Source organism: Pipra filicauda, unplaced genomic scaffold (assembly GCF_003945595.2).
Source record: "Pipra filicauda isolate LSUMZ 115617 unplaced genomic scaffold, ASM394559v2 scaffold161_size1661140_pilon, whole genome shotgun sequence".
NCBI lineage: Eukaryota > Metazoa > Chordata > Aves > Passeriformes > Pipridae > Pipra > Pipra filicauda.
In genome coordinates, this window is record NW_024104118.1 from 1,427,795 (window position 1) to 1,454,171 (window position 26,377).

The 26,377-nt window shown below is 41.2% G+C and overlaps 1 protein-coding gene across 7 annotated transcripts in view; it reads right to left on the reverse strand.

Annotated features, from left to right (window-relative positions):
* TMEM266 (transmembrane protein 266) overlaps positions 1–26,377 on the reverse strand; it is an 88,226-nt gene that overhangs the window by 59,036 nt on the left and 2,813 nt on the right. For 4 of the 7 annotated variants that reach the window (XM_027712177.2, XM_027712176.2, XM_039379273.1 and 1 more), the window contains exons 2-5: positions 5,089–5,223; positions 3,827–3,928; positions 2,708–2,813; positions 409–597 (exon numbers count right to left, since the gene is read on the reverse strand). In XM_027712177.2, coding sequence (XP_027567978.1) covers positions 409–597; positions 2,708–2,721 — 203 coding nt within the window. In that variant the 5' untranslated portion in view covers positions 2,722–2,813; positions 3,827–3,928; positions 5,089–5,223. Of the gene's footprint in view, positions 1–408; positions 598–2,707; positions 2,814–3,826; positions 3,929–5,088; positions 5,224–9,622; positions 9,823–20,167; positions 20,316–26,377 lie in introns of those variants that run through there. The other 3 variants (XM_039379271.1, XM_039379269.1, XM_039379272.1) reach the window with 3 other exon arrangements.

Consider the following 26,377-nt stretch of genomic DNA (forward strand, 5'->3'; position numbering starts at 1 on the left):
ATCTGTCCAGGAATCAGCAGTACTGTGCCATTATCTCTGTCAGGAGATGCACAACTACATACAAGAATCTCAGCAGCCAACTCTCTGTCATCCTGAAAGCCTCCTGAAACTCCTTTGCAAAGAACTTTCACCAGGCCATGCTGCTTTTCTGATGGGCTATAGATCTTTTGTCCAGTTTTTCCTGGGATAAGGCTTCCAAACTGTGGTCAAACAGCAGAATTATAAAGAGCCCCAAACCAGCCCAGATTAGCTGTATTAGAAAAGGTCACTTCCATTCTGTGACAACGGTTTTAAAAAGAGTTTGAGGACAACTAGTTGCACTTCTCCAGCTTAAGGTGTCCTATTTTACAGGTCCTGAAATCACTATAATCTAAAACCATAAACCAAAATTCTGTCCTTTGTACTTACCCCTCTCTTTGGTACTCCTCATCCAAATTTGACAAAAGCTGGGACCCAGCCACAGACAGATCAAGTGCAGCTAAAGGCAGATCTCGATAAGCAAAGTTAACAAGCTGTACAGGAGCAATGCTTTTGGTCTCTTCTTCTACTTGTTGTGAAATTATCTCAACTTCTGAAACACCACCTTCAATTGTAGGCCTGAAAACATAATAAACACACATACACACATAAAACATATAAATATATAAATAAGCAAACAAGTAAAAAGTAAGTTAGAGACAAGAACTTCATGGAATCCCAAAGAGCCAGCAACTTAAAAGGCCTCTGCAAGGTCATCGAGGGAGGTGTTGTCATTGAGGAGACCAAATCTCTCCAAACTTGTCTTTCGTAGATCTCACTGTGATCAACAGAAACCTCACAAAGGAGAACAGCATTTCACCCTGCTGAATCTGCTTCAAAGGCACTAAATATAAATGGATGTGTTATAAACAAACAAACACAGAAAAAATGCATGAACCCAAAAGCAAAATATTCATGCAAAACAGAAAGAAGACGTGAAACTGTGCCAACTAAAAACTCACTGCTTTGTAAGTTACATCAGTGAGCAATAAATAGCTAAACTTATTAATCATTGTATACAAATCAACCGTTAATTAATGGATGCAGTCTGACCCCTCTTCCACTGTGGACTTGAATATTGATTCAAATAGTTCTGATGGATGGCAGCTTTGTTTCATTTAACTAGAAAAGATCATTGTGCTATCACAAAATAGTTCTGAAAGGAGAACAATGATTCAGAAGAATTATGGACTCCTCCATAAAGATTACCTAAACTGTCCTTATGCACAGCTACTTAATCTGATCGTGTATTCTTACACCAGCCCACTAACACTAATGGAATCTCCATGCAGCTAAAACCAGTGTGACACTGTGCATGTCTTTCACATCTATAACAAGATACTCCTGCTCTCGAAACTTAGGGAGTGTATTATCGAGTGCATGTGAGGGATGACTCCACTGCAGGACAGTTTGCATGGCCAGGGTGATCCTCTGCAGCACCAGCCAAAGCTCTTGCTCTGTTTGATCCACAGTAGGTGCAAGCACAAACTCCTCCAGCTTTCTTCCAGGGGGGCCTCTTAACTTCTGAAAAAATCTCAGGCTACTGTCAGAGGTTTTCAACAGCAGGTGAGAAGATACTCCTTTTCCACGGGGATATAGTTAAAAAGTTCTTAGCACCCAACTTCACTCTGATATTTGACTGCAAAAATTGCACTGGTGATTTTGTTTTAAAGAAGCTTATTAAAATCTTCCAGCAATTTAAGCAACCTGATTAACAGTTCCTTTTTTTTTTTCCCCAGAAGTAATGAGTTTAGAAGAGTATTTAACTGTTATATTTTGTATAAGGATATAATCTATGGAGGTGAGTGAGGGAACCAAAATTCTGTGTGAAGGTTTCTATTGGTCAGAACCTCACATTAGACTAACCCTTTCAGATGGAAGACATTATTCCTAAATTAAATGGAGCTAGCTGCTGCCAGCATTACATAAGAAAGTAACTCAAAAAAACCCAGAAAATGCTGTTATATCTCCAGTATTTGGCAGGGAAAGGCTGTAGCTGTGTCATACTATGGCAGTGAGCAGAGGTAAAAGGAAGTACTATTTGAACAACCTAAAGGCCTTTATTTTATTCATGTGTAACTAATAACGGAAAGTAATGAGATTCTTTGATTTCCAAACGAACTGTGTTCTTCTGTAAACAATCTGAAATCAGAAACCCAGAGGTAGGAACTAATTTTAGCAAGAATTTTCTTTGATTTTCACCTTTAGTGCCATCCTGTGGACATTTACCTTTATAAGACCAAGCGGGTTCAGTTTTACATGAAAGAGCACACGATGATCCCATTCCCAGTATTATAAAGAAAAAAGGAGAGGGGTTGGTGCTGCCTTCCCTCTCCCAACAGTACTTAGCTTCTGTATTCTTAGACAGACTAAATCACAGACATAATCTGATTTGACTGAAAACAAAACCAAAAAAACAGACTAGTGCTGGCAGACAGACTTGGGACAGGTTTGGTGGCAGGGAAAAAAAAAAAGACAAACAGACCTGAAAATAATATAACATACCAGTTTTCAGCCACTGCTGTTAGTAATACATCAGACACGCTTACAGCATTCATGTTTTTTCTGCTAATTCACACTCTTTAGACAACTTCAGAACCTTTTTGATGTCACAACATCGTTCTCCTACAGGTAACAACCTGTTCCCTTTCATTCAAAATCAATTATAATTATATCAGATGGTACTTACTGAGGATTGGTCATGTTGGAGGATGCAACCTAACCAGCAGTAGTTCCAATATTTAACTAATTCCAGCTGCTCTGCATCCAAGTTCTAGCCTTGCAAGATTAGGTCTCTGTGAGAAGCAAAACAAAGTTACACAAAACACAGCTGAAAGAAATCCAAAGGGCTACACTGACTTCTGTTGTGAATTTGAAAGTTTGTCTAATAATTTTATTTCCCCCGTGATTGTTTTTTGAAGTATTTTTATTCCAGGTTAATTCTTCCATATTATTGAGGCTGTAAAGTTACAGTGCATTTACTCATACACACAGACACATATACTTCCATAAGAATACAAGTCTTGTTTTAAACCACTGCATTGTTGAGAAAGATAATCAAGGTCAGAGGGAGAAGTGGATTTTCAAAGCAAGCTCATGGCTTCAGGAAAGCAAATTCTACTTGAAGCCAAGTGATTTTTTACAATTTAATATACATTAAAGAGATGAGCATTAGCTTTGTCGATGAAGGTCAGGGATTTGTTCTCCATTTCCCAGTCTGAACTGTGTGCCTGACTCCATTCGCTGCTTTAGAAAGCCTCTTTCAAGAATCAATTCATGTTGTCAAACATTCTAGATGGGCTGTTACCAGGAGAGTATTTTGATCAACAAAACCCAGTAACACCTTTGGAAAAGGTGCCACATTTGCCTGTGGCAAAATCTCTGCTCGTGCTGTGCCTGGACCAATGCACTGCAACCAGAATGTTGAGTCTGTGAGAATGAAACCTACTGATACACAGGTTTGGGAAGCAGGAAAAACAGAGATCATCACAAACCAAACAAAAATTCTTAGAGAAAGATATAATGAGAGACTTCGTAAAGCTACTGTAAAGTTTATATGCTAAATAATTTTTTAAAGCAAGATCAAAACAAACTCGTATTTTAATTAAACAGAAATAAACATCGGCAAATCAGAATGTTACTGACAGTAACACCCATGATCATGAGAAATGCTTGTTATACTAAACTTTATAGGAGAGCCACTTACAGGCTGAGTTGTTGGTCAAGTATTTACAGTGGAGACATACAAATGTAGCTACTGTAAGACCTTTAATAATCACCTGATATCAAACAATAAAATTGAACTTACGTCTTTTGTAGAGCCATTTCCAAGGCCTTATTTCATGTTTTGTAACCTTACAAAAAACGTAAAATATAGCCAATGGATTCTCACATCTTCCAGATAATGTGCCTGGGTGTGCAAAAAGAAAGGGTATACATTGTGATCGCCCTCCTCAAGTAGATAAGTCAGCCAAAAGCAATTTAATTATCCATATGAAGAAACATGGACAACTTCAAAACCAAAGACTGCACGCATTTTAGAAAGACACACACTATTTATTTATAACCTTGTATAACTTCTAAAGATAGAATAAGAAGCAAACTTTTTTCAGATAAAGCTTTGCTAATACAGCAGAAACTTGATTTGACATCCATTCAATACCAATGGGAGCCTCTTCCCTGGCCTTTGTCATCCTGAAATTATTTTATTTACTATATCCCTAAGACAGCAAAATACTAGAACATTTGCCTAAAATTACGCATGTTTAAATCACACAGAGCTTTATGATAGCAACTGTTACACGTACCAGCACAACAAAACTAAAATATTAGAATTAGCCTTGTTCTGCGACGTTCGCTCTGTAACATCTCCTTTGGGTTGATGTTTTCACAACACAAAAAACCCCAAACAATTCTGAATGAAAAATTTTACCCAGACCAATTGTTCTAAGCACTCAGCCTGAGAAAAACCTAAAGGCACGAGGCACTGTGCACCTGTCTTGTGAGACTGAGGAAAACGAGACTCCTGCTGGAAATGCATTTGCAGGTCTGGAGGATAGAAGGTACATGGGGATACAGCTGACATAGGAAATGGGAATAAAACTGATGGAAACTGGCCTCAGAGGACAGGCAGGCAAATGTATATGTGGGAGTTTCTAAACCTAGTAAAAAACTCACCATTTATCCATGAGACAGCACAGTGTTAACATCCCCAATCTCTCTCCCAAACAGGGCTTAGGAAACAAAACAGTGACAAAAAATGTATAGCTAGATTTTTAAAAAGTCTTATTTTTTAGACTAATCTCAAGATTTTGAGGGAACTGAAGTCATAACAGGGGGGCCAGCAACACTGCAGTTCCTTCACACAAGACACGAACATTAAATATTTGCCTCTCCAGAATACAGAGTCTCCTTTTCTCCTGAAAGCTGGAAATACATGCACAGTCATACAGAATTTTGCTTTACAACTGAACCAGGTCTCTGAACCGGACCTGACTGGTGGCAACACCCCTAAGCCAGACCAGCTCCCTCCTCCTGGAGTTGGCAGCTCCACAGGTAAAGTTTGCTCACCAGCAGGACCAGAGGAGCAGCTCTGCTGACAGCGCCGGTGGCTCCGCAGGGAGCAGAGTCCAGCTCGCTGAGCCCAAGGGATCTACCATGACACAAGGTGCTCACAAAGGTGGGACGAGGAACCTGGAGACACACCTGGAAGGAGACACAGGGAGTCAAGTTTCCAAAGGACTCAGTGGAGCCTTCCTGAGAGAAAAAGTGGCCAAAAGTGAGTAATTTCTGGTGCAAATGACTAATGTATTCGCTGTTTTAATGAACTGAAAGGACAAGGAGTTAGCAAGGACAATAAGAGGACAAAAAAGATGTAATAGGTTGTTGTATATCTATATCCTAAATGGATTGCTGTGATTCATGCTTCTTTCCAGACTTTATGCAAGCAACAGAAATGTCTTAACATATACTGATATTTTGCAGAAAGGTATTTTTTACCATCCACCCCACCTCATCTATCTGTTTTTAGCTTCCTTAAAAAACCCCACCTTTTATAGCAACATAAAACACTTGCAACTTCCACAGGAAATTTCTGTGCAACTGAGTGGTGTTTAAAGGCAACAAGGATCAGCAGGGAGATTCTATTCTTCTGCACTTATCTCTCTCCTGCATTCCTATAGGATATAGTGTGGGCAAAGAGGAATGATGTAGCTCTCCTCCCTACCAACTGAGCAGAGATAGGCAGAGGGCAACTTTTGGGTATTCCATCCATAATCTGAGTGAAAATTTTTCCATGCAGCCCCTTCCCCACCTGACACACTTAATTTATTCAGTAGACAAAAAAGCCTTGTCTCTTATAGTCTGGTCTGACAGAATTAGTTAACAGGTCCAGGGTTTTTGGCTTTTTTCCCCTCATTTTATAGAACTGAGACCAGGCAGCACCCAGTACATGCTGAGCTGCCACTCAGTGTGAGTATGGGCACTGCCCAATCTGCTTGTTCTGTAGTGTGTTTTCAAGGTGAGATGGCTGCAGGAGAGCACAGTTTCCAAAGTTTAACAGAAGTAGTTTAAAAAGGAGATATAACAGACAGGAAAGAATTGTCCCATGAGTTTCTACTGCAAGCTTTTAGTGATATAACAACCCAAAACATTCACTGGACTAAATGACTGACGTATTTGTATGTACCAAAAGCACAGTGCAACCTAATGGGAAGCATGTAAGTTTGTACACAAGTAGCCCAGCTTAAAATGTGTGGGATCACAGCACAAATCTCAGCCGAGCTGACTCAGCTCCTCACCCTCTGCAGCAGGCGAAGGAAGCTGTACCCCGTTCACTGAGCTCTTTCTGAGGCAAGATCTTCCCAGGGTTTAAAAGTGCTGGGCTTGCCTTCCAAGCCCTTCAGCTTTCCTGTTCTCTGCACAGGTACTGCACATGCCAGTGCTCCTCAACCTGTGGGTTGATTCTGTTTTCTCCCCCCCTCCTCTGCAGGGGCACCTGCTTCAGCTCCTGGGCTGGGCAGTGGGGTCACTGCACTGAGCAAAGGTTCCCGCTGCTGTCCTTGCCCAGCACACATCCCGCCTCAGTTAATTCGTTAATGTTTACAGCAACCTTCTATTGTCAGTCACCACACCCTGGCTGGAGCTTGCTAATAGGAGATAAAGTCCAGCTGAAACAACACAAAGCACAGGACAGAGTTTGGAAGGCATAGGCTGAGCACAGCACGTGGTGTCCACGCACTCTAAGCTGAAAGAAAAAAAAACCTGGGACCAAAACAAAACTCCAAGAGCAAACTTAAAAAAAATCTATACTCCACTTATGCATGAAAAGCACAGCTTTTAGCATTGATTTAAGCACAGTCTTACAGAATATGTGTCACAGTGTAGTGGGCCCAATTGGGGGTGGGGAGTAGGAAGATGGTTTAATTTAAGCCTTTTGCACCAAAGTCCCTACTAACTCATACCCTGTGTTCAGCTGAGCTGAAGTCAAGACAATGTGATTCAGAGCTGTTTGCTGTCCTTGCTCACGTTCTGAGGGGTATTATCACAAAGCTGTAAGCTCCTGCACAAAATTCAGATGTTATCTGAAACACCTGAGTTCGTGCTCTTATGAGGTAGCTACACAATCAAATTCTGACATGTTCTTCTAACTAAAGATTCTGCCACACAGTCCCCCAACAGCAGCTTAAGACACGTGGACAGGTTTGCATTCAAAGGAAATGCCACAGGCCACACTTGAGGAGACCCCATTGTTGGCTGCAATGTGGGGTTTAGGTGCCCTTGCCCAGCTTCAGCTCCTTCCTCCTGTGGGACCAGGAATCTCATTTGGCATTTCACTCAACAACAACAAAACTATCTTTCTTTTCCTGAACTTTTTTAAAATTAAAAAAAAAAAAAAGCAGGATGGCTTCCCTGATACAGGTCATAGTACAGCTCCAAAAATAGTTATGTCAGCAGAACTGAAAGTGTAGGGCAGGGCATTGTGCATGGAGACAACAGCACAGAGAAACACTTTAGATTAGAAACAGTCAAATCAAAGCTGACTGCAGAGCCCTGGCCATTGGCAACATTCAGCTGGAGCAAATACCCAACATGAAAACACTGAAGAGATTGAGGAAGGGGTGCAAATCTGTGTGTGGGGGGGGTTCCTCTTTCTGTGTCACACTGGAGCTTTTTACTCTGCATCTAGTCCAGACCAGGAAACGGAATTTTGCTTCCTCTGTGTGAACAAGCTGAGTCCTTATTTCAGTCTACAAATCAGAAGCCTTGTACAATCTAAAGCTCAAATGCAAATGGTGGCTATTCAGGTGCCAACTGGGCAATCCTAAGAAGGTCTGGGAACTATTCAGAAAAACAGGAAGAAAGAGAATAATCTGAAATAGGAGTAGAGGAAACACCTAGACTACCCCAAAAGCTTTCAAAGAGAAAAGGGAAGTGTAATTCAGGGGTAACTACGTTTAGCTCTTGTGAATTAGCCCAGCCAAATTTCTTTTTTTTGTGATTAACACTATGGATATCATCCTGAGGATCAGCATGAACCTGATGTGATCACTCATCTCTACTACTGCAAGTCACATTTCTCCAAGAACTGAAATTAGGTTCCCTGGGATCACAACAACTGTTTCTTTCCTGAGAGTTTTAACCAGCTCCATTCATCTGCATTTAGAAAGTTTTACTGGTCAGCTATGCCAAAACTGCTTCCTTCAGGAATCCAGCAACTTGTACTTCTGAAGGGGAAACCCTGAAAATCTGCAGGAGTGCTCCCTACACTTCCTTGCTCTGCTTCAGGTTGAAAAAACTGTTGATTTTTTCCCCAATGGGAAAAATCACAGGTTATTATATTAAAAAAAGTAATTATTTTTATTAAACTGCCCCTCCCTAATGCCTTATTTGACACAAGAGTTTGATAGAGTATTTGTTTATATGGCTCTGTTTAGGTGGATAAGGAGCATCTCCTTCATTTGTTTTAAAAAAACCCCACATCTAGATTTGTCAAAAAATTATGGATGCAGAATGCCACACAGAAAACAAACAGCAAATTAACTTCCTTAAACTTTAACATGCCCATGTGTGTCCAAAAGGAAAGAGGCACCAGAAATGGGGCTTTTTATTTCAAGTTAAAAGGAACATTTTTTGCATCTTTTTTATTTAAAAACAATAAAGTTTTCAAATATATCACATTTAAAAAAAAAAAGGAAAAAACCCTCCATCGCGGGAAAGGTATTTAGATTGGAAAAAAGAGTCAGGCATTCACAAATTAGGAAATGGCAGATTTGAACTTGCTCATGCAGACATAATTCTATTCCCTTGTGGGATCATCCTGTATGTTGAAATTAGGCAGAATGTTGTTTGAGGAAAAATGAGCATGTAATCATGTCACTAAAGACTCTCATTATTCGTAAGTGTAAGTCATACTTCCTGGAGAGAAGTTTAGATGAGCCATAACAGAGAAAAATGATCTCGTGAACAATTATAACAATCTCTTCATAAACCCAACACGAATCCTGAACATTTCAGTACTGCAAACCTTGGACTACAGGACTACAGGACAAATAAGGGTAGCTAGAAAAAAGCCTTTAGAGGAGGACTAATCCAGTACAAAGCTACTAAAGAGGACTAATCCAGTACAAACTCTGAGGAGAGCCTGGCCAAGCCCCCCCTCCAAGGAGCTTGCAGGTCTGCAGTACATGGTGCTTCCAGACTGCAAGAAACAGCAGGAGCTGCTCTGTTTGGGAAGGTTATGAAAAGACTCTGCTCCTACTCCTTCCTTCTGCTTTCAGTTCCCCCCCAAACTGGGGAGGGAGGGCAGGGGCTGGGCAGCAGGTCTACAGACAGGGTTCTGTGACATGCAAACACTCCACACTTTCTACACAAACCAGAGCTGCCCCGACAGCTCCTTTGGGCTCTTGTTCCAGTTCATGCTACACAGTGTGTACTGGCACTGTTGGTTTGCTCTGAGCTCCTCAATAAACAGCAGGCATTCATTCAGCCAGAAGATTATTCATTTGATCTCTTCCTCTGGAGTAACTCCAAGCATGCCATTTCCCTTAGCACCTCACAAACCACCCTCATTCAGCTGTAACAAGCTGACGATCCCAACACTTACCTACACCTTCTGCATGTGGTGAAAGTGGAAGAGAAAGCACACGCCACGGGGCCACAGTCCAGAGAACAAACAAAAGAGAGCAATCATTTAGTTAGAAGGTCCCTTTACACATCTGTCCAGCCTTCAAAGCTTGGGCCTAACTTAATAAAATAAGGGAGAGCCCCGAGGCAGGCTCGGTGTTTGCCCTCAGGATCAGGCACAGGGCTGGCAGCTCACACCGTGTCACTGCCCTGGGAAGGTGCCCTGCCCTGCTCAGGGCTGCAGCTGCTGGGGTGGCACCTTGGCTGGAGCGAGGGCACAGCACACACAGAGAGCAGCACTGGACCAGACCCGCTCCCAGGGAGGTGATCCCTCCTTACAGCACAGCACAAGGATCCCAACAGGGACACGGGGTTGGACGTGGCTCCGGCAGGACTGTGCTGATCCTGCTGCTGGGCTCGCAGCTGGGAAGCTCAGCATTAGCTGGCTGTTGCCATGTGCCACTGCACATGTTGATAGGAACAAGCCTGGCATCAACAGCTCCACTGGACTGAAAACATCTGGTTTTTTCCGGTCTGGGAAACTAAATGACTCTGTCATAAAGGGCTCAGTCAGCATATAGTTAGAAGATCGTTTGGACAAATTTCATAACACAGGCACTCCCCCCACAACACGAGATTTTTTTTGTGTCACAAATTCCGGTTCTCAAAAGAAAAAAAACCAAACCAAAACCAACCAAACAAATCAACTCAAAAAAACTCCCTCAAATCTCCCTTGGACTAAATATTAAAACATTAAATTTGAAACCCAAACAAGGTTGGGTTTGTATTTGCTTGGCTAACAACAATTCTATTTCTGAATTTTAAATGTTTGGGGATGACACTAACCTAGTTGACTCATATTATGCCAAATTATTACCATTGAAAGCAAATCAAGTACCAATTTAGTTTCAAAGAAGTTTGGTTTTCTTGTGTCCATCAAAAGTCAACTCTTAGATTTTGCTTTTAGCTCTCTTCTTACTCCCTGGAACTGCAGTGAAAAGGTACAACCAGAAACCTGCAGCCACATCTTTTTGTTTTAAAACCAAGCAAGATCAGTCCAGCCACCCTTTAGAATAGTCAAAAAAACCCCCCAACTTGCACTTTTGAACATGCTAGAATGAATGTTTTTAGGTCTATATAGATACCCGGCAGGTCATCTCTGATTGGATTTGAATTTATCCCACACACACTTAATTTTTGCACTCTGTTGATGGCTTTTGAGGTAAAAGTCCATCTGAATCCAACAGCAAAATTTATTTGGACAGAGCTGAAATTTCACTCAGGCTTTTAATAATAGCAGCAGAGTAACACAAATACTTGAGACAACCTCCCTTGAGTCACCCTGAGTATGATGGATGCCTCAATTCAGGGGGGTGACACTGTCAGTCTGTCTTACAGGACACTGTCTTAGTCATGGGAAAGTACCAGGGTCACCACCTGTCATGAAAATGGTTAAAACTCACTACATTTTAGTTTTCATCCACAATATCTGCTGCCCATCTTACTTGGAGGTTAACCTTCCAATAAATACAAGCTTGAGTTTCTGCACATACCCTTAGATTACTGTAACTTTCAGATTGCCTTTCAGCCATTAGACTTCAACTTTAAGACTCCTCCTCCTCAAGCTATTAATTCTAATTTTCTTTAGATCCTGGGCCTAATGGATTTTGGATTGAAAGGCTTTTAGAAATTTTTAAAGTATTCTCTAGTTTTCTAGAGGAGCTAATATCAACCAAAATACAAAAGATTCACACTACAATAAGAATGAGGGAAAGTACAGAGAAAAACCTCATAAGAAATTCCTGGCATTTATTTAATCTCTTGAAGCTGAGGATTTCAATGCATCTCACCAATTATAGCTCTGTGAGGCCTGCAAATATTATATTTCTGTAGAAGAAGGAGACTGAGAAGTAAGTTCTTTCTGTCTTTTCTTCTGTCTCTCACATAATCAACAATACAGAATCAAAACAAACCTAAGTAGACTGGTACTAAATCCAGTTCTTAGACAAGACAAAAACAGCATTTGGAAGTAAAGATTTCATTCTAAGAACCAACTATATTACAAATGTATTTTTGAGAAATATCTATGTTCTGTCATTCCTGGAAAGTACTATGGGCAACCTTCCAGACAAAATGCAATAAATTTATATGAATTTATGGCTTTACTCTGTATCTTAAAAGCAAGTATATAATAATTAGTCCATTGATGTGAAATATATTGCTCTTCTCTCAAACAGTGCTATGCTTTGTAATTCAGCTCTTGGAAGCAAATAGCCCAGGTGTTTTGAATGTAAATTTACAAACAACTGCAGTATTTAATCCTGGTGATACACGCAGGGTAAACTCCACTCTGCAAGAGCACACAGATACTAAAATCCTTGAATTCATGTCTGTCTTGTACTTCAGAGGCAAGTTATGTCACACAGGCATGCAGACACAACAGCTGTACTGTGTGTGGCTTGGGAAGGTCCTTAGTGATCACTGGGAGCCTAAAAGGCAAGATTTAACTGCCTTGTACATGCAGTGTACTGAGAGCCATCACTTTAATAGATGGCCAGTGCATTTAACTGTGTCACCCCCCAGCAGGTGATGGAATGCACTTACCACATCTCACAGGCCAGGTTTCTGCCACAAGATGCTGATGGGGAGGGACTCAGGCCAAGCTGTCAGCAGGCCCAGCCCCGACAGGCCGATGGACCATCTGGAGGACGCAGCCCTGTCGACTGGCCAGTGACTTCCACATGTAGGAGCAGGGTGTGCACCTTCCCCCTCCCTTCTGATGGGGGTCTGGAAGGTCTCACAGGGAAGACACACATGGCCAGCCTGTGTTTGGAGTCTGCCTAGACCATCCACTGCAAACTGCACAGCAAAGAGAACAGTTCTTCCCACTGCACCTGGAAACAGGATGGGAAGTGATTGCTCTTTTTTAACTAGAGGTAATTGATTCTTAGTTATTTTGTGTGGAAATACAAGAAGGATCACTGAAGTATGCAAGAGCAGTACTTTCTGACAATGTTAAAATGTGTTTGGTCTGCACAGGCATGCAGCATTTTTTCTTTAGAATGAAGCTATTTGCTTATTCATATAAAGACAGATTAAAATGCATTCAGCTGGTAATATACCATATTAGTAAAAATGCCAAATTTGTCTTTTCCTCCTTCAACATCACCATCTCTGTCCAGCCCTCATCCCTTTTAAACACTGCAAGAACAGAGAGGACTGATGCTCTTGTCACATGAGTAAATGGAGAGCATCACAAGCTACAGAATAAATTCCAAAGAAGAGTGCAGGAACACCCACCCATGAACTCCCTCTGATTTAGAGGGGAGAACTGTCAGCTTGTGCTCTTCCACTGATAGCGTCAGCATCAAGATAAACTTGAGATTAACTTCTCAATTGCTAAAGGCTCACAAAGGAAATTTGTCTTACTGTGATTTAACACTGTGAGCCAAGAACCAGTTTTTCCCGTGGCACACTAATTTGGTGCTACTGCTAACACACTAAGAAATCCATGTTGCAAAGCAGTGAGGATGGCACTCTGGGATTCAGATTTAAAATTTACTTCAGTGTTCCTTCAGGCTTCTCTACTGCACTTTGAACCAGGGCCTTAAAGACACCCAGTAAAAGGGAGCACATCTGACCAAGCTCAGCAACCACGGCCCCTGCAGAACACGAGGGAGTGAGAGGCACAGAGCAGTGAGAACAACACCTGGATACCTCAGAGACAGATAAAATATGTGCTATGGTTCAAACAGAAGTGTTAATGCTGTGATGCTGCTTCAGCTGCTTGGACTTCAGTGACTGAAGGCCACTTCAGGTGCCTTCACGGGACTACATTGTGGCTTCCCGGACAACAGTTCTTCCTTCAGGGAGGAGGGGAAGAAAAGGGGGGAAAAAAAACCAAGAGAAAGTATTTCCCTGCCTTAGAGAATTTTTGGTCACAAACTTAAAGGAACTGCAGTGATAAGACACAATGACAAGGGAAAGCAAGTGATGAACCTAACAAAGGTGCAGAGTACCCCCACCTTGGAGCTGGTCTTCCTGAAGCAGCCCCAAAACCCCAGAGGTGCTGCACAGCCCAGGGAAGCTCCTGCTGTCACTCACAAAGCTGCAAGAAAGTACAGGACAGGGACCTGGCTTCAGCTTCTCTGGCAACTCCAAAAGTAACCCTTGCAGGAATTGTTCTACTCAATACTTATCAAATCGTAGTAAATGGGAAGAAACAAATAGCATATAAAAACCTCACATGCATTTTCAATTCGAAGTCATGCCATGTTAATTCCTAGGCTGCTCTTCAAATATAGAAGCCATAGTAGCTCATTTGCAGATGAAAAAAGCTAGGGAGATGAACTGATGGAAGAAACTTATTCCCATTTAAAATGCCTGGCACTAAGTCCAAATCAGACACAGTGGCTTTTGCCTGTGTATTAAATAATTATAACAAATGTATTAAAGGAGGTCCAATGACTTTCTGTGAACACCTATATCACACATGACAGTGTCTGCTGGAGAAATGCAGTACAATGGACAAGTTTATACAACAAAGTCCTTTACCCTGGAGTTCAGTCCAGAGAATACATAACACAGATGTGTTTGAAAAGCCTTTGTTTGGTCACTATTTTCCTTAAAACAGAAGATCATAAAGAAAACAGGAAAACCCAACCACACTGCCCCACAGAAAAATCTTTGTTACCCATCACAGACAGAAAAGCTTTGGCTGCTGCTGTGTGACCCTACATAGCAATCGACCTGCCACCCTCCACAGCTCTATTTTAGCAGTATCTTATTTAGTACTTCAAGTCCCATGACCCATATCCAATAAAGAGGTTCTGCCTAATACACTGAGCAGATAAAAGGATGTTTTTCAAGCAAAGGTTATGCAAGGGATCCATACTGCAGTGCAAGACCCAGAACAGTAAACAAATACAAAGATCTAAAAAAAACATATTTTTGTTCTTCAACCCATATCCCATACCAGTCACCTGCTTGTAACTGAACCATGCCTGTTTAAGCTGCAAACACAGATTTTTGTTAAGATTTATCCATTCACCTTTTTTGAAATTAAAGAAAAAACTTTACCAGTCTAGTCATTACACATTCCTAGGAGGCAGGAAACTCAGAAAAACATATCCAAAGACAGACAGATGAGAGCAAAGAAGCCACATCTGTATCAGTTTCTGGATGAAAAACATGAAGAGCTGGTGAAACAGCTGGAAAATTTTCAGAAATATTTTATGTATCAACATTGCACTAACCCCTCCAAGCCAACCACTTTCTGCTAAACAATCTATGACTCTCAGCTAAAAACTCACTAGCACTTTCAATAGAATTTAAGTAAACTAATGAGTACATACTGCCTAACTAAACCAAAGTCCAAGACCACATAGGAAACAGATGCCAAAATCTGGATTACTACTCAGGTTTTTGACTTCTGGTATGGCACTCAGTGAAAAATGCCACTTTCCAATAGAAAAACCTCCAGTATTATACATGTAGGTTGTTGGGGTTTTTTTAAAATATACATGAAAATATTCCACAAATAAAATTAATTGTGTTTTAAAGTCTGTTCTGAGTGAGAGCTGTCAGAGGAATCCACTGCAAACTTCCCTGTGAGACCAACATGGGAAAGACATCAAAAGCACAATCAGAATCCTACGATTTTTAAGGTCCTAGAAATGAACTGTCTTTCAGACAAGAGAGTTGTCCCATACTTTAGTTATTCTCACGCTATTTAGAGACATCATTTAGGTGATTTAGAAGGCAGTTTTTGAAGTGATATAACCCCTGCTCCAAAGTACTTAATCTAATTTGAGACAATGATTGCAGTAATAAGATCACACAGTTTTGAACAGGTGTAGATTAATATAGCTTGGTTTAATGGACTTATCATACTTATTGTGATACTGAACATAGGATCTTTCAGGAGAAATTGCAGGATAGATAGCATAAGAAATAGGGAATGCTTCAGGATAGAAAAACTTCTGTCTTGAATCCAAAATGAACAAGGTTTTGAAGAAATATTCCATTAACAAGTCATTTCAACAGCTGGTAATATTGGAAATGCTCTTCTACAAAGCACAGAACAGACAGGTGTCCAAACCAAGTGTCCTGAGCTTCAAAGAACACTCAGTAGTGGTGCAAGGCAGCATCCAAAGGCTAGAAAAATGATCCATCACATACAGGCAGGCCAAAACCCAGTGCACCCTCATCCAAGAGCAGAACCTGTCTGACTGCTATGGGCAGATGAAATCAGCTCAGGGAGGTGAAATCAGCTCAGGCAGCTGCACACTTTAAATGCATTTCACCACTAACTGGTGCCCTGGTGCAGCTGCAGGCAGAGCACGCAGGTACAGCAGAATTCCTTTCAACAGCAGTGAGCTCCATTTAGGAAGTGCCAAGGAATCCCCGTGCTCCAGTGTGCCATGTAACTGCAGCATGCATCCCACCTCACTCGTACAAGGAGCCAGCCCATTCCTTTTCCATTCAGTTACTTTGCCTCCCTTTGTTCTTGTAAAAAACCCGTGGTGAGCCATAAAAATTAAACAGACGCACATTTTTCCCATCTCTGCTTTTAGAGGCCATGGCTTACTGAAAGAAAAGATTGCTTTACTGTGCCCAGGCCAACAGTTTTCCTCTCTGGATTAGCGAGCAGGATTATCACAGCCCGTGCTGAGCCAGCACTGCTGCAGCTGGACTTTGGTACCAGTTGCCAAGCTGCCCAGTTTAAAGCTAACTCAGGTAGAGCTGTACAAACTGCAGTCTGCAATGCAGCACCAAATTAACTATTTAACTCAAACCCAAATCCGTTTTCCCTACTTACTGAAAAACAGCAGCTGACAAACTATGGATCTGGCATTCTCTCACATGCAATAAGATTTGCTGCAAGTATCTAAAAATACACTCGCTGGCTGACAGCCCAAGGAACCGATCAATGAAAGTTCAAGAGGTGCATTTCACAGTCCAGATGTTCTCAAACTGTGCTCCATCAACAACTTACAGAGATGGCTGGTCACATTGTGCTGACTTTTCTCCCCTTTACTGCACCAGTTTGTGTCCAAAAGGCGAAAAGCACATTTACAATTCTTAAAATATTTTTCCTTTTGCTACAGTTTGCATAAAAATATCACAGCAAATCAATAGGATGAGAGGCCGTCCCAGAGACAACCTGGTGGAACGTATGAATCAAACCTGAAGTGCTGGAGCAGGATGACCTTAATGAGAGTTCCAAAGGCACAAAAATTACGGGATCCACATGTACACACACACATTCTGGAAAATGACAAAACATCCACATGGCAAAAATGTTGTTCCTAACCCGACCTACACAGTTTGTCAGTAGATACAGTGTCAAAACTTGTGGAAATCGGGGAAGGGCGAGAGAGCTCACTTGTTTATTTAAGGAAAACCTAGTAGGGTTTTCTAGGCAAATGAATTGCAACAGTGAACGGTGTTACTAGATCATATTTTATTAAATACTCGTGCTTGAATTATGTCCTCCAACACTTCAGTTATAAATGATTATAAAAATGTAAAATATACTTTGGAGAAAAGATGAAAACTCATTTCAACATACACTTATCCTTGCACCAAAACAAACACAAAACTATCCAAACCGAGCAAAATCTAAGCTTGAATACAACACACCTTGCACCGGGGATACACATCCTCTAGCTGTAGACACACACTCTGTCATCCACCTTTTCATTTGGATGTTAAATTAACAATTAGCAACTTGAACACCACTGACACCACTTGCCACAACAGGCAAGGAGGGAAGCAGCTGAGTCCAGCAGGTAGAGTCAGGAGCTGCTGCTGCTACATGTGCATCTGTCCTTGCTCAAATCACAAAACCACCTTATAGTTCAGTCCTTCGGGGGGAAAAGGAAGAGAATGTTTTTAGCTTGATAAGAGGAAAGTCATTAGAAATTACATACCATGTAGCTTTATTGCCCATAGCAGAGACCTGAAAAACAGGTCATGTATGGCATCTTTATATATCACTTTTTATTTTGATCTTGGCTTGCAAGTCCTTCCTTTCTCCTTTCCTTGCAAAGGCACACACTTCTCGTAGGAGCACAAATCCATAAGCATACTCAGAGCAGCCTCTGAGGTTCTTTTGCTGCATTTCCCAGAGAGCAGCCTTAATTTTGCCAAGTCAGAAGAATCACCAATCCATCATCTTTGCTACATGTTATAAAGCAGACGACTAAAGCAAAATTCAAATATTCAGCGCTTTTCCATGAAAAAAGTGCTCTGCAACTTCAGTCTGCTCCATCTTTCCTTCCCTAAATAGAACTTTTGCCCTTGGTTTTATGTCTCTGCTCCATTCTCAGGGCTGCTTGATAAAAGGAGAACATGCATTACTTTTTTCAAACCTAAATAATCCAGACAAACTCCCTGCTTTTATCAAAACACCCGTGTGCGCTTGGACGCCAACATTTCAAACTTTTGCCTGTCATTTCACTTAATTTTCAAGTAATCATTTTTAATGTAAGCCACAGCATTCTGTACTCAATTTCTGGTGTGGGCAAGGATTTGTTTTCACCTGGAGGTTTGTGTCTCTGCAGCACAGGTCAACAGCTTCATGCACAGACCACTAAACGAGCCTTTCAGCCAATATTCTGCTGGCAGATTCTTTTACAGACATGCTTCTAAACCAGCCCAACTCAAAATACTGCTGTGGGTAAATATGGGGCTTGGGTGAGAAGTGGGGAAGTGTTTTCCTCAGTTCCCCACCAGTCTCTCTGTCTGAGGGGTTACGGGATCACGGGCGCCGCCGCCGCCCTCTCTGTTGTTCACAAGTCTTTTGGCAGATACACAGAGCAAGACAGATTCCTTTCTGTATGATAAATGCTACAATCACTGCCATCTCCTTAGGGAAGGCAGAGTGCTGATCACAGCTCAAATGGGCATTCAGCTCCCATGGCAAATACAACTTGTCTACTGCAAGGCAGGCTGATCTTCTGCAGGCTGAACAGTCACAGACAGAGAACATGTGTTTTGATTAACTGAGCGTGCTGCACTTGATACAGTAAAACCATTGCTCTGAGTGGGTTTCATCACTTTTGTTGTCCTTAAAGGCAATAATTTTATCACCTTACTGCTTTTCTTTTAAACTCCGGCTTGGGAAAAAGAAAGTAAGATGAAATCTCGATGAAAAAGGTCTGTTCATCATCACTTGCTCCCCAGCCTGTGTAAAACAAAGTACTGAAGCAGTGGGGATTCTAACAAGCTCACAGTTACCTCCAAGCATAAACTCACATAAATGAGTGCCCAGAGGAACCTGCAAACTTACCCTAGATCATATTCTGACATACTTTCAAAAATTATCAGCTATTGACACTGCAGTCAATAATTTCCTATTCCACACTGGGATCTTAAAGCATTAAAAAGCCTAAATAAATATTCATAAGGTAGAAATACTTTCTCTTCTATAGATAAGCAACATAAGGTGTGGTGTGTGACACAGAGAGACATGCCATTTCTCTCATAAATCCTATTTGCCTGTCTTAATCACACACTTGTTCTCCTTCACTGTTTATTTTCCTCCCTTTCTGCCCTCAAGCAGTTTGGGAAGCTTCTAAACTCTTTTATTCTTCAGGGCATTTTCTGTTTGGTTTGGTATCTACTACAGTCTATGTTTAAACAGTCTATATGGACCCAAGCATTGCTGCAAACACCCATACAAAATTAAATTCAATAAACAGAAAAATCTCTCAGACCCCTTCAGAACTGCAGGTGTCACACGGTAAATGTGACAGGCACAGTCTGCCATCGGAAAAGCTTCCACTGAACTCCCTTCTGTTTAGTTCTTACATCAGTTGGATAACAGATGATTAAAAATACAAATAATCTATGTCATATACTTCAAACCTAGGCTCTGAATGCAAACAGTGCCATTATCTGCTTAACAAAGACCAATTATTCAGTGAATAATCAAGCTACTGTGCAAGTTCTGAATGCCTATAATATGTTATTTGATAATATGGTGTCTTCTGACCTAGACAGAGCTGCCTACAGCATATAATTAAAGGTTTCAGATACATTATGCTCCTCTCCTGCCAAATGCTGTTCATGCAGTATGCTTTATATACTCAGTGAAAGTAAGAGAAAAACAGTCTCTTTCAGACTCAAGGGCTTTGCTAAACCATTTAAATACAACCAGTAAAAGCCCCAAGATCAGATGTCCTTCTAGGGAAGGAAAGCACCACCACCTGTTTTTCTTCCAGTACCGAATCCTCCATTTTATAATTTAATATTTTGAACACTGGCCTTCCCTTTTTCCATGAAAAAACACTTGGCATTGGTTTATGATAGCACCACAACCAAGATAAGTATTTCATTATATCAGACATTACCTGGAGAGAAAGCTCCTGCCCCACACAGCCAACGACAAAAAGTGAGGATGTTTTAAAGTGATTTTTAAAGCTTGTGAAAGACACAGGCACTAGGGCACGAAGCCCTCCCCCTCCTGACAAAATGAACTGTGCAAGCCTGTACTTCCCAGTCAATTTGTCCCATGTACCTTAATCCTTATCTGGAGGCATGAAGCAGAAGAAAGCTGGCTCACTTCACACGTTCACTCAGTCCATGAAATCTCTCTACCAAGGCAGTCTGTGGAAGTTAACAGTGCTCTTAGATGAGGATGTGGATACACTTCCCTCCTTTAACCCAGCAAACATCCATCAGATCCCAGCTGATGCCAGTCACCTGGGCACTCCGAGGACTGGCTGCATTTCCAAATGCGTCAAACAAATAACCAATTAGTCTTTGTTTGCTAGTTCACTGTATCCACTGCTTTCATACTCAGGCCTTGGCAGCCTACCAGCTCCTTCGACTGCAGTCCCTTCCCTTCCCCCCAAAAAAGGGAAATCATCTTATGCTGAAAGAAGTTCTTCAAAAGCAACCAGCCCACCTAAGCTTCAGAATGAAGCAATGCATTCAGATTGGGTAAAACATCCAGCTGCTAACGGAAAAAGGAACAGGTTTTTTTTTCCATTGCTCCCAAATTCCAGAAAAGTACAAGGGAGCTGCTAATGAGCATTTTCAGAGAGAAAAAAACCAAAAATGTAATTGAAAAATAAACCAAATATCACCCTTACAACTGGACAGTATGTACCTCAGGATTCAAAGGGTTGTAATAGTCCCTGAAATCCTCTTCCTTGGGCTGTTGAGGGAATCCTTTGCCTGGCACTCCAGGCCTTCCCAGCATTTCAAAGAATACCTTCATTTACACATCAAAACTCCTGCCTTCTGGCAGGATATGAAGGCTGGGTACCAGCCTAAAAGCAGCACTTCAAAATAACTGTTATAGTCTCTTGCTTAGCTAGAACCATGTTACATCATCTGCACATCGACTTCTTTTTCTACAGCAGAATAATAGATGCAAGAAGATGGTCAGTATCTTTAAATGAAAAACCTTCAGTACCTTTAACTTAGTATAATCTTTTTCTAATGTGAGTCTCAAGAGTCACTATGGTGATCCTAAGACCATAGAGAAACTGCCTTCCCAGTTATTTCTGCCTCATGAGAAGCAAACTACTACGGGAATTCTTCTCATTTTCACATTAAAAACAATAGTGGGGAGTCATGTTTGGTGAAGACACCCATGAATCTCACTCAGCATGTCACAGTTAAATCCATCACAGATTTATCCTACAACAACCTCCCGAATAAAATATACTTCAGAAGACTTCAATACAAGTCATACAACACTGTGCATTTTAAAAAACCCAGCTACTATTCCCTAAGTAGTCTCCAAAGTTCTCTGAGGAGGCTAAAAGAAAACCTTTGGGGTTTCCTGTGCCACCCCCCCCACTTTTTTTTTTTCTTCTTCTTTTGAACTGGAAAAAAATTCCACAGAACAAAAGTCATTCACCAAAGTACAGCAAGGTGCAGCTCAGCAGTGATTGAACAGACCCTGCCAGTCAGCCTCAGACAGCAGAGCTGCCTGCCCTCAGCGCTGCTGCTGCCACAGATATTGGCTATAGATCAGCAGCAGAGAAGCCACAGCTCTCATGAGACTGCAATAGAAGCCATTAAATATTTCCTTCTCCCAAAACCTACTCAGTATTCCCACTGTCAGCCCAGTTTCACAGCTGTGTACTGAGGGTTGAATTCTCATTTTAAAGTACTTGGAAGACATACTAATGCACAGAATATCTGGTCAAAAACAGCTCCTTCAGAGCAAGTCTCAAACTCAGGATTTTTTTTTGAAAACTTAAAATGAACTTTTCTCATTGCCCGTTTCAGTACATGATAAAAGTTCTTCAGAAAGCTATTTGCAATCTTTTAAATAGGTTATTGCAGGGAAAAAAGGCAAAATATCTCAATGCTTACAATATTTAATACTTATTAAGATTATCAAGTTAAAAACTTGACTGCACTTCTGTTCAAAACCAAACGAGAACTTGAAAGAATGCAGTGAACAAACTCCAGCCACTCTCCTCCACAAAGACAAAACTCTTCTTTCCAGTCGATAGGCACCTTCATGTCACATATCCCAGTGGGGTCAGTGCAGCAGTCCTACATAACCAACATGCACGTAGCAATCAGAAGTGAGGATCCCTGACTTAAACGGCAAGGAAGGCTGTTTCAGATCAATTACCTGCATCTGACTTATTTTCTAGTTGTATAGCCACCTGTTCCCATTGAAAAAAAATACAGATTTTTTCCATGTGGCTACACAAAAAACAAACTCTTGACTTAACAAAATAGAAAACGTACAAAAGTTAACTTTCCAAAGTATAAAATAAATCGAAATTAAAAATTACTTTTGCAGGTACTCTCGTCTGCAGGCAAGACATTGAATATAATAGTGTAAATATCACCTAATTTTTTTTTTCCAGTGGCACTCCCTTTTTTAAAGGTAGGAGAAAGCTATGTTACTACTATTTCAATGTTTGCAATGTGAAATGTGAGGACAACAAAAATGTACACGTGCTCGTGGTGCCAAAGACAATAAGACTTCTCTTTGCCAGTGTTGATCCCTGATATGCAGGTAAACAGAAATACCTGGATAGACCCAAAATGCACAAGACCTGAATTAACATCTGCTATGCATTTAGAGAGGCTGTGACAAGCTTGTGCTGGGAGGCAAAACTGTCAACGGAATTTTTTTTATGACACACATCCAGTATTATCTATATAACTAAGGCTTTCCTAAGCATCTATTCTATCTACCATTCACAATGTTCTTATTAAAATGTATTTAGATTGCAAATCCTCTGGGACAGGACTTGTCTTTTATCCGTACTTGAACACTCTACTGCTCACAATGAGGATCCCAGTCTGTTTTGCTTTAAATACTAGACTAGCACAAGTATTTTGTTAATGTAGAAGACTGAAAATATTCAGAAAGCACCATTTGTGTTCGTTCTGTGCTTAATTCCCATTTACAGTGCAGAAAAAGCACTTCAGCTGTGATTCTAGTAACAGTTTTACCTACCTAAGAAACTCAAGATGGGGCCAAATTTCCCTGCATAGTGATTTCACAGTAAGTGGCAACCAGATGGACAGCACACTGCCATATGCTCCCCTGTGCTCAGAGGTGGAAAAGTGAGCAAATGGGAATCAGAAAAAAAAACCAGAGCAGGGAGAAAAATCTCTCTGCAGCGTGCCCATTAATTCCTGCACACACCCTTTCCTCCCAGGAGCACGCTCCAACTTCTCCGCTCCTTGCACCTTCGGAGCCAAATTCCCGGAGGCAAAGATGAGGGGCAGCTGGGGAACAGCTGCTGTCTCCAGCACAGTCCCTGCCAGGCAGGTCCCTTGCTGTGCCCCAGCCAGCAGTGTTGCTTTCTTAAGAAGAGCCATTGTGCAAGCAGGAGGAGAAGAACCAGCATCACCTCGGCCCTGACAGTGATGGGGACACCATCCCTCTGCAGGGCCAGCCCCTCTGGAAGCTGGAACTCTCCCCAGTGCAGCCCAGAGGCTCAGAAACTCTGCCCACTCTGCAGCCTCCTCTCCATTTTTCTTTTTTGGCCCAGAGATGACACATGTCAAAAACTTTTAAGCAAACCTTGATGCTGCCCACGTCTTGTGTTGCTCTTTAGCTGGAGCGATCTGGCCATATTATAATGTCTCCAAGGAGTACCTGCCCTTTTGAGCCAGTCCTAAAAATAACACCTTTCCAAGTTAAACATATCTATTCAATTACACTACTGCCCCTGCTCTGAAAGTCCTTCTTCTTACGAAAAAAGAAAAAAACAAAACGAAAAGAGCATTCAGATTTCTGGAGGTGGCAGCTGGTAACAAGAAAAACAGCAGATATGTGCAAGGAAAATCTTTGAGATTGATTTTTTTTATACACTTGTGCAAGTAACGTGTGAACCTTGACCCATATCTCACTTTCTCCTTAAAAAGTTGTTTTCAAAGCTGTCTAGTTTTATCATTCCAGATAAGAATGTAATTATTTACTCTATGTGGGTTGTAAAATTCAGGCAGCTATTATATACAGAGAAAAATTATGGACTGCTTGCTGAGACGCACCACACGCCTCATGTTTACATCCTGTATGTTTGCTAACTTTAATTATTACAGACAGGAGCTCTTTAGTTCATTTTAAGAAGGGCTTTCTTTACATTTGTGCCATCAGCTAAATTGACTGGTAGTCCAAATGGTGTGCTTTTCTGTAAGAAATTATTTGATAGACTTGAACAAAAGCATTGAAGGCAAAATGACAAAATAATTCAATAGCAAAAGTCTCACCAACTTCAATAAAACTTGCATTTTGCTATTTTTAGACATGAATTTTCATTTTCTATTAGTGGAAAAAGCTGGTAGGCACACTTAGATATCAGACACATAACACTTTCCACTACAAAGACTTTCACAACTTTTTTGAGAAGCTCTGACACTTGCCTCGTCTGCAGGCAGCCTTTGAAGTTCCCTGGAATAGCAGAGATGCTCTTTGTCTCATGGCAATCCATTCAAGTTAAACTGAATGTTTTCCTATGCCTGCTTGCTTTTTTTAATCAAGTGTTTGGTGGCCTCTCAAAAAAACCAAAAAAGAACCCAAATGGGCATGAACTCCCTGTCCACAACGGCTGGGCACCTGTACCTTGGAGAGAACAGAGGCAGGCAGAGTGCTGAAGCTGAAAAGCAGAGTGGCAGGACAGAAAGAAGGATGGAAGAGGTCACACTTCACCCTTTATTTCCCCAGACAGAACACACAACCCAGAAGTCCTTCCCTCATTCATCAAATAACAACCTTACCGAGTAAGGCAATTACCTGAATTAGAAATCACCACTGAAGGCTCAAATCCCATTTAGGGATTTTTTTAAGGTCAACAGGGGAAGTTTATACCTCCGGGTAACATCATTAAAAAGAAAAAGCAAAACAACAACAAAAAAAAGGGGACTAAACCTCACAATACCAAGAGGTTCTGTGGGAGAAACTAATTTGCAAGAAGGTTACTTGGGTTGAAATCAAAGCTCTTGAAAATTAGGAAGCAGCACACTTAGAACAGCATATGCCTTTTGCTCCATTTGCATTAATCCTCTTCTTAACTGTTAGGATCACATACTACTTTTCCTGAAAACTGTTGGCTCTCTGATACCAGGGTGGCTCACAACACAGAACTGTATCTGCAGAACCCTTAATCAAATATCTGCTGACTTACAAGTCTGACTTTGCACCAGTATATTTGAAGATACATTTCAAATGTAGTTTCATTTGTGTGTAATGCCATAGGGGCACGTGGGGCTTTACAGGATGCAAGGAAAGATACAATAATTGCCACAAAGAAATTGTAGTTGAAACACATCAAAGAAACAATGAACCCTAGACAAGATAAAATGAAAGAATGAAAATGAGACAGGGAGAACCTGTTCATGCTGAAAATATTATTATTTTGAATAAAGCAAGGGATAAGTATTCTATAATGCTTAGTCAAAGACAAAAGTATGATTAGAAAACCTCCATTGCTGCTTGAGTTTACAAGAAGACCTGTCTTCACTCTCCTCATGCAAAACCAGCAATTTCAACAGGATTGTATGGAGGTAACAGCTCATTGGGAACTCATAACTAAATTAAGAATTAAACCCTAATACATCACACCTGTCACACCAAATCCTAAGCCCAGCAAACAGGTGGGCTGAACTATGACAGAGGCTGAAGTAACCCTGCCACCTTCAGCCAGCTGCTGCCCACAATGCACCACCCAAGAATTTGGTGGAAGAAAGGCTTTGATTCACCTTGGGCAGGAACCTCTAGAGCCAAAGAACGAACAACAGCCACGTTCTACCCCACAGAAACCAACTTTAACCATTTTTCTCTTGAAGACAGCACTTCAACAAGTATGCTCATGTCCACCTATACTACAAAGATACTCCCAAAAGTACTGTCACAGAGTTCAGAAATTTTTTCCAAGTCAAAAAAATCCCAAACTCTCCCTTTTCCAACCCCGCAGATTCCAGACTTAGCCCTCATATTATGAAAGCCAAAATGAGCCTGGCAAACATGTTTCACCAGCACACAGTATCACTCCAGAACCAGTGAGGAGAGGAAAAGTAGGAATCAAATCTCAGTCTTCCTCTCATATACCAACTAGCAATGACGATTCTTCAAATAGCATATACTTGACACTTCTGATGATAATACATGCAGCAGAAAGGACTCCAGCTCACTCTCCTATGTCAATATTGGTTCTGCAGTGTTCGTAAGGATTAAGTATTTTGACTGTTAGGTAATCCCATTGTCCAGGAAGCAGATTAGCTCAGCACCACTATATAG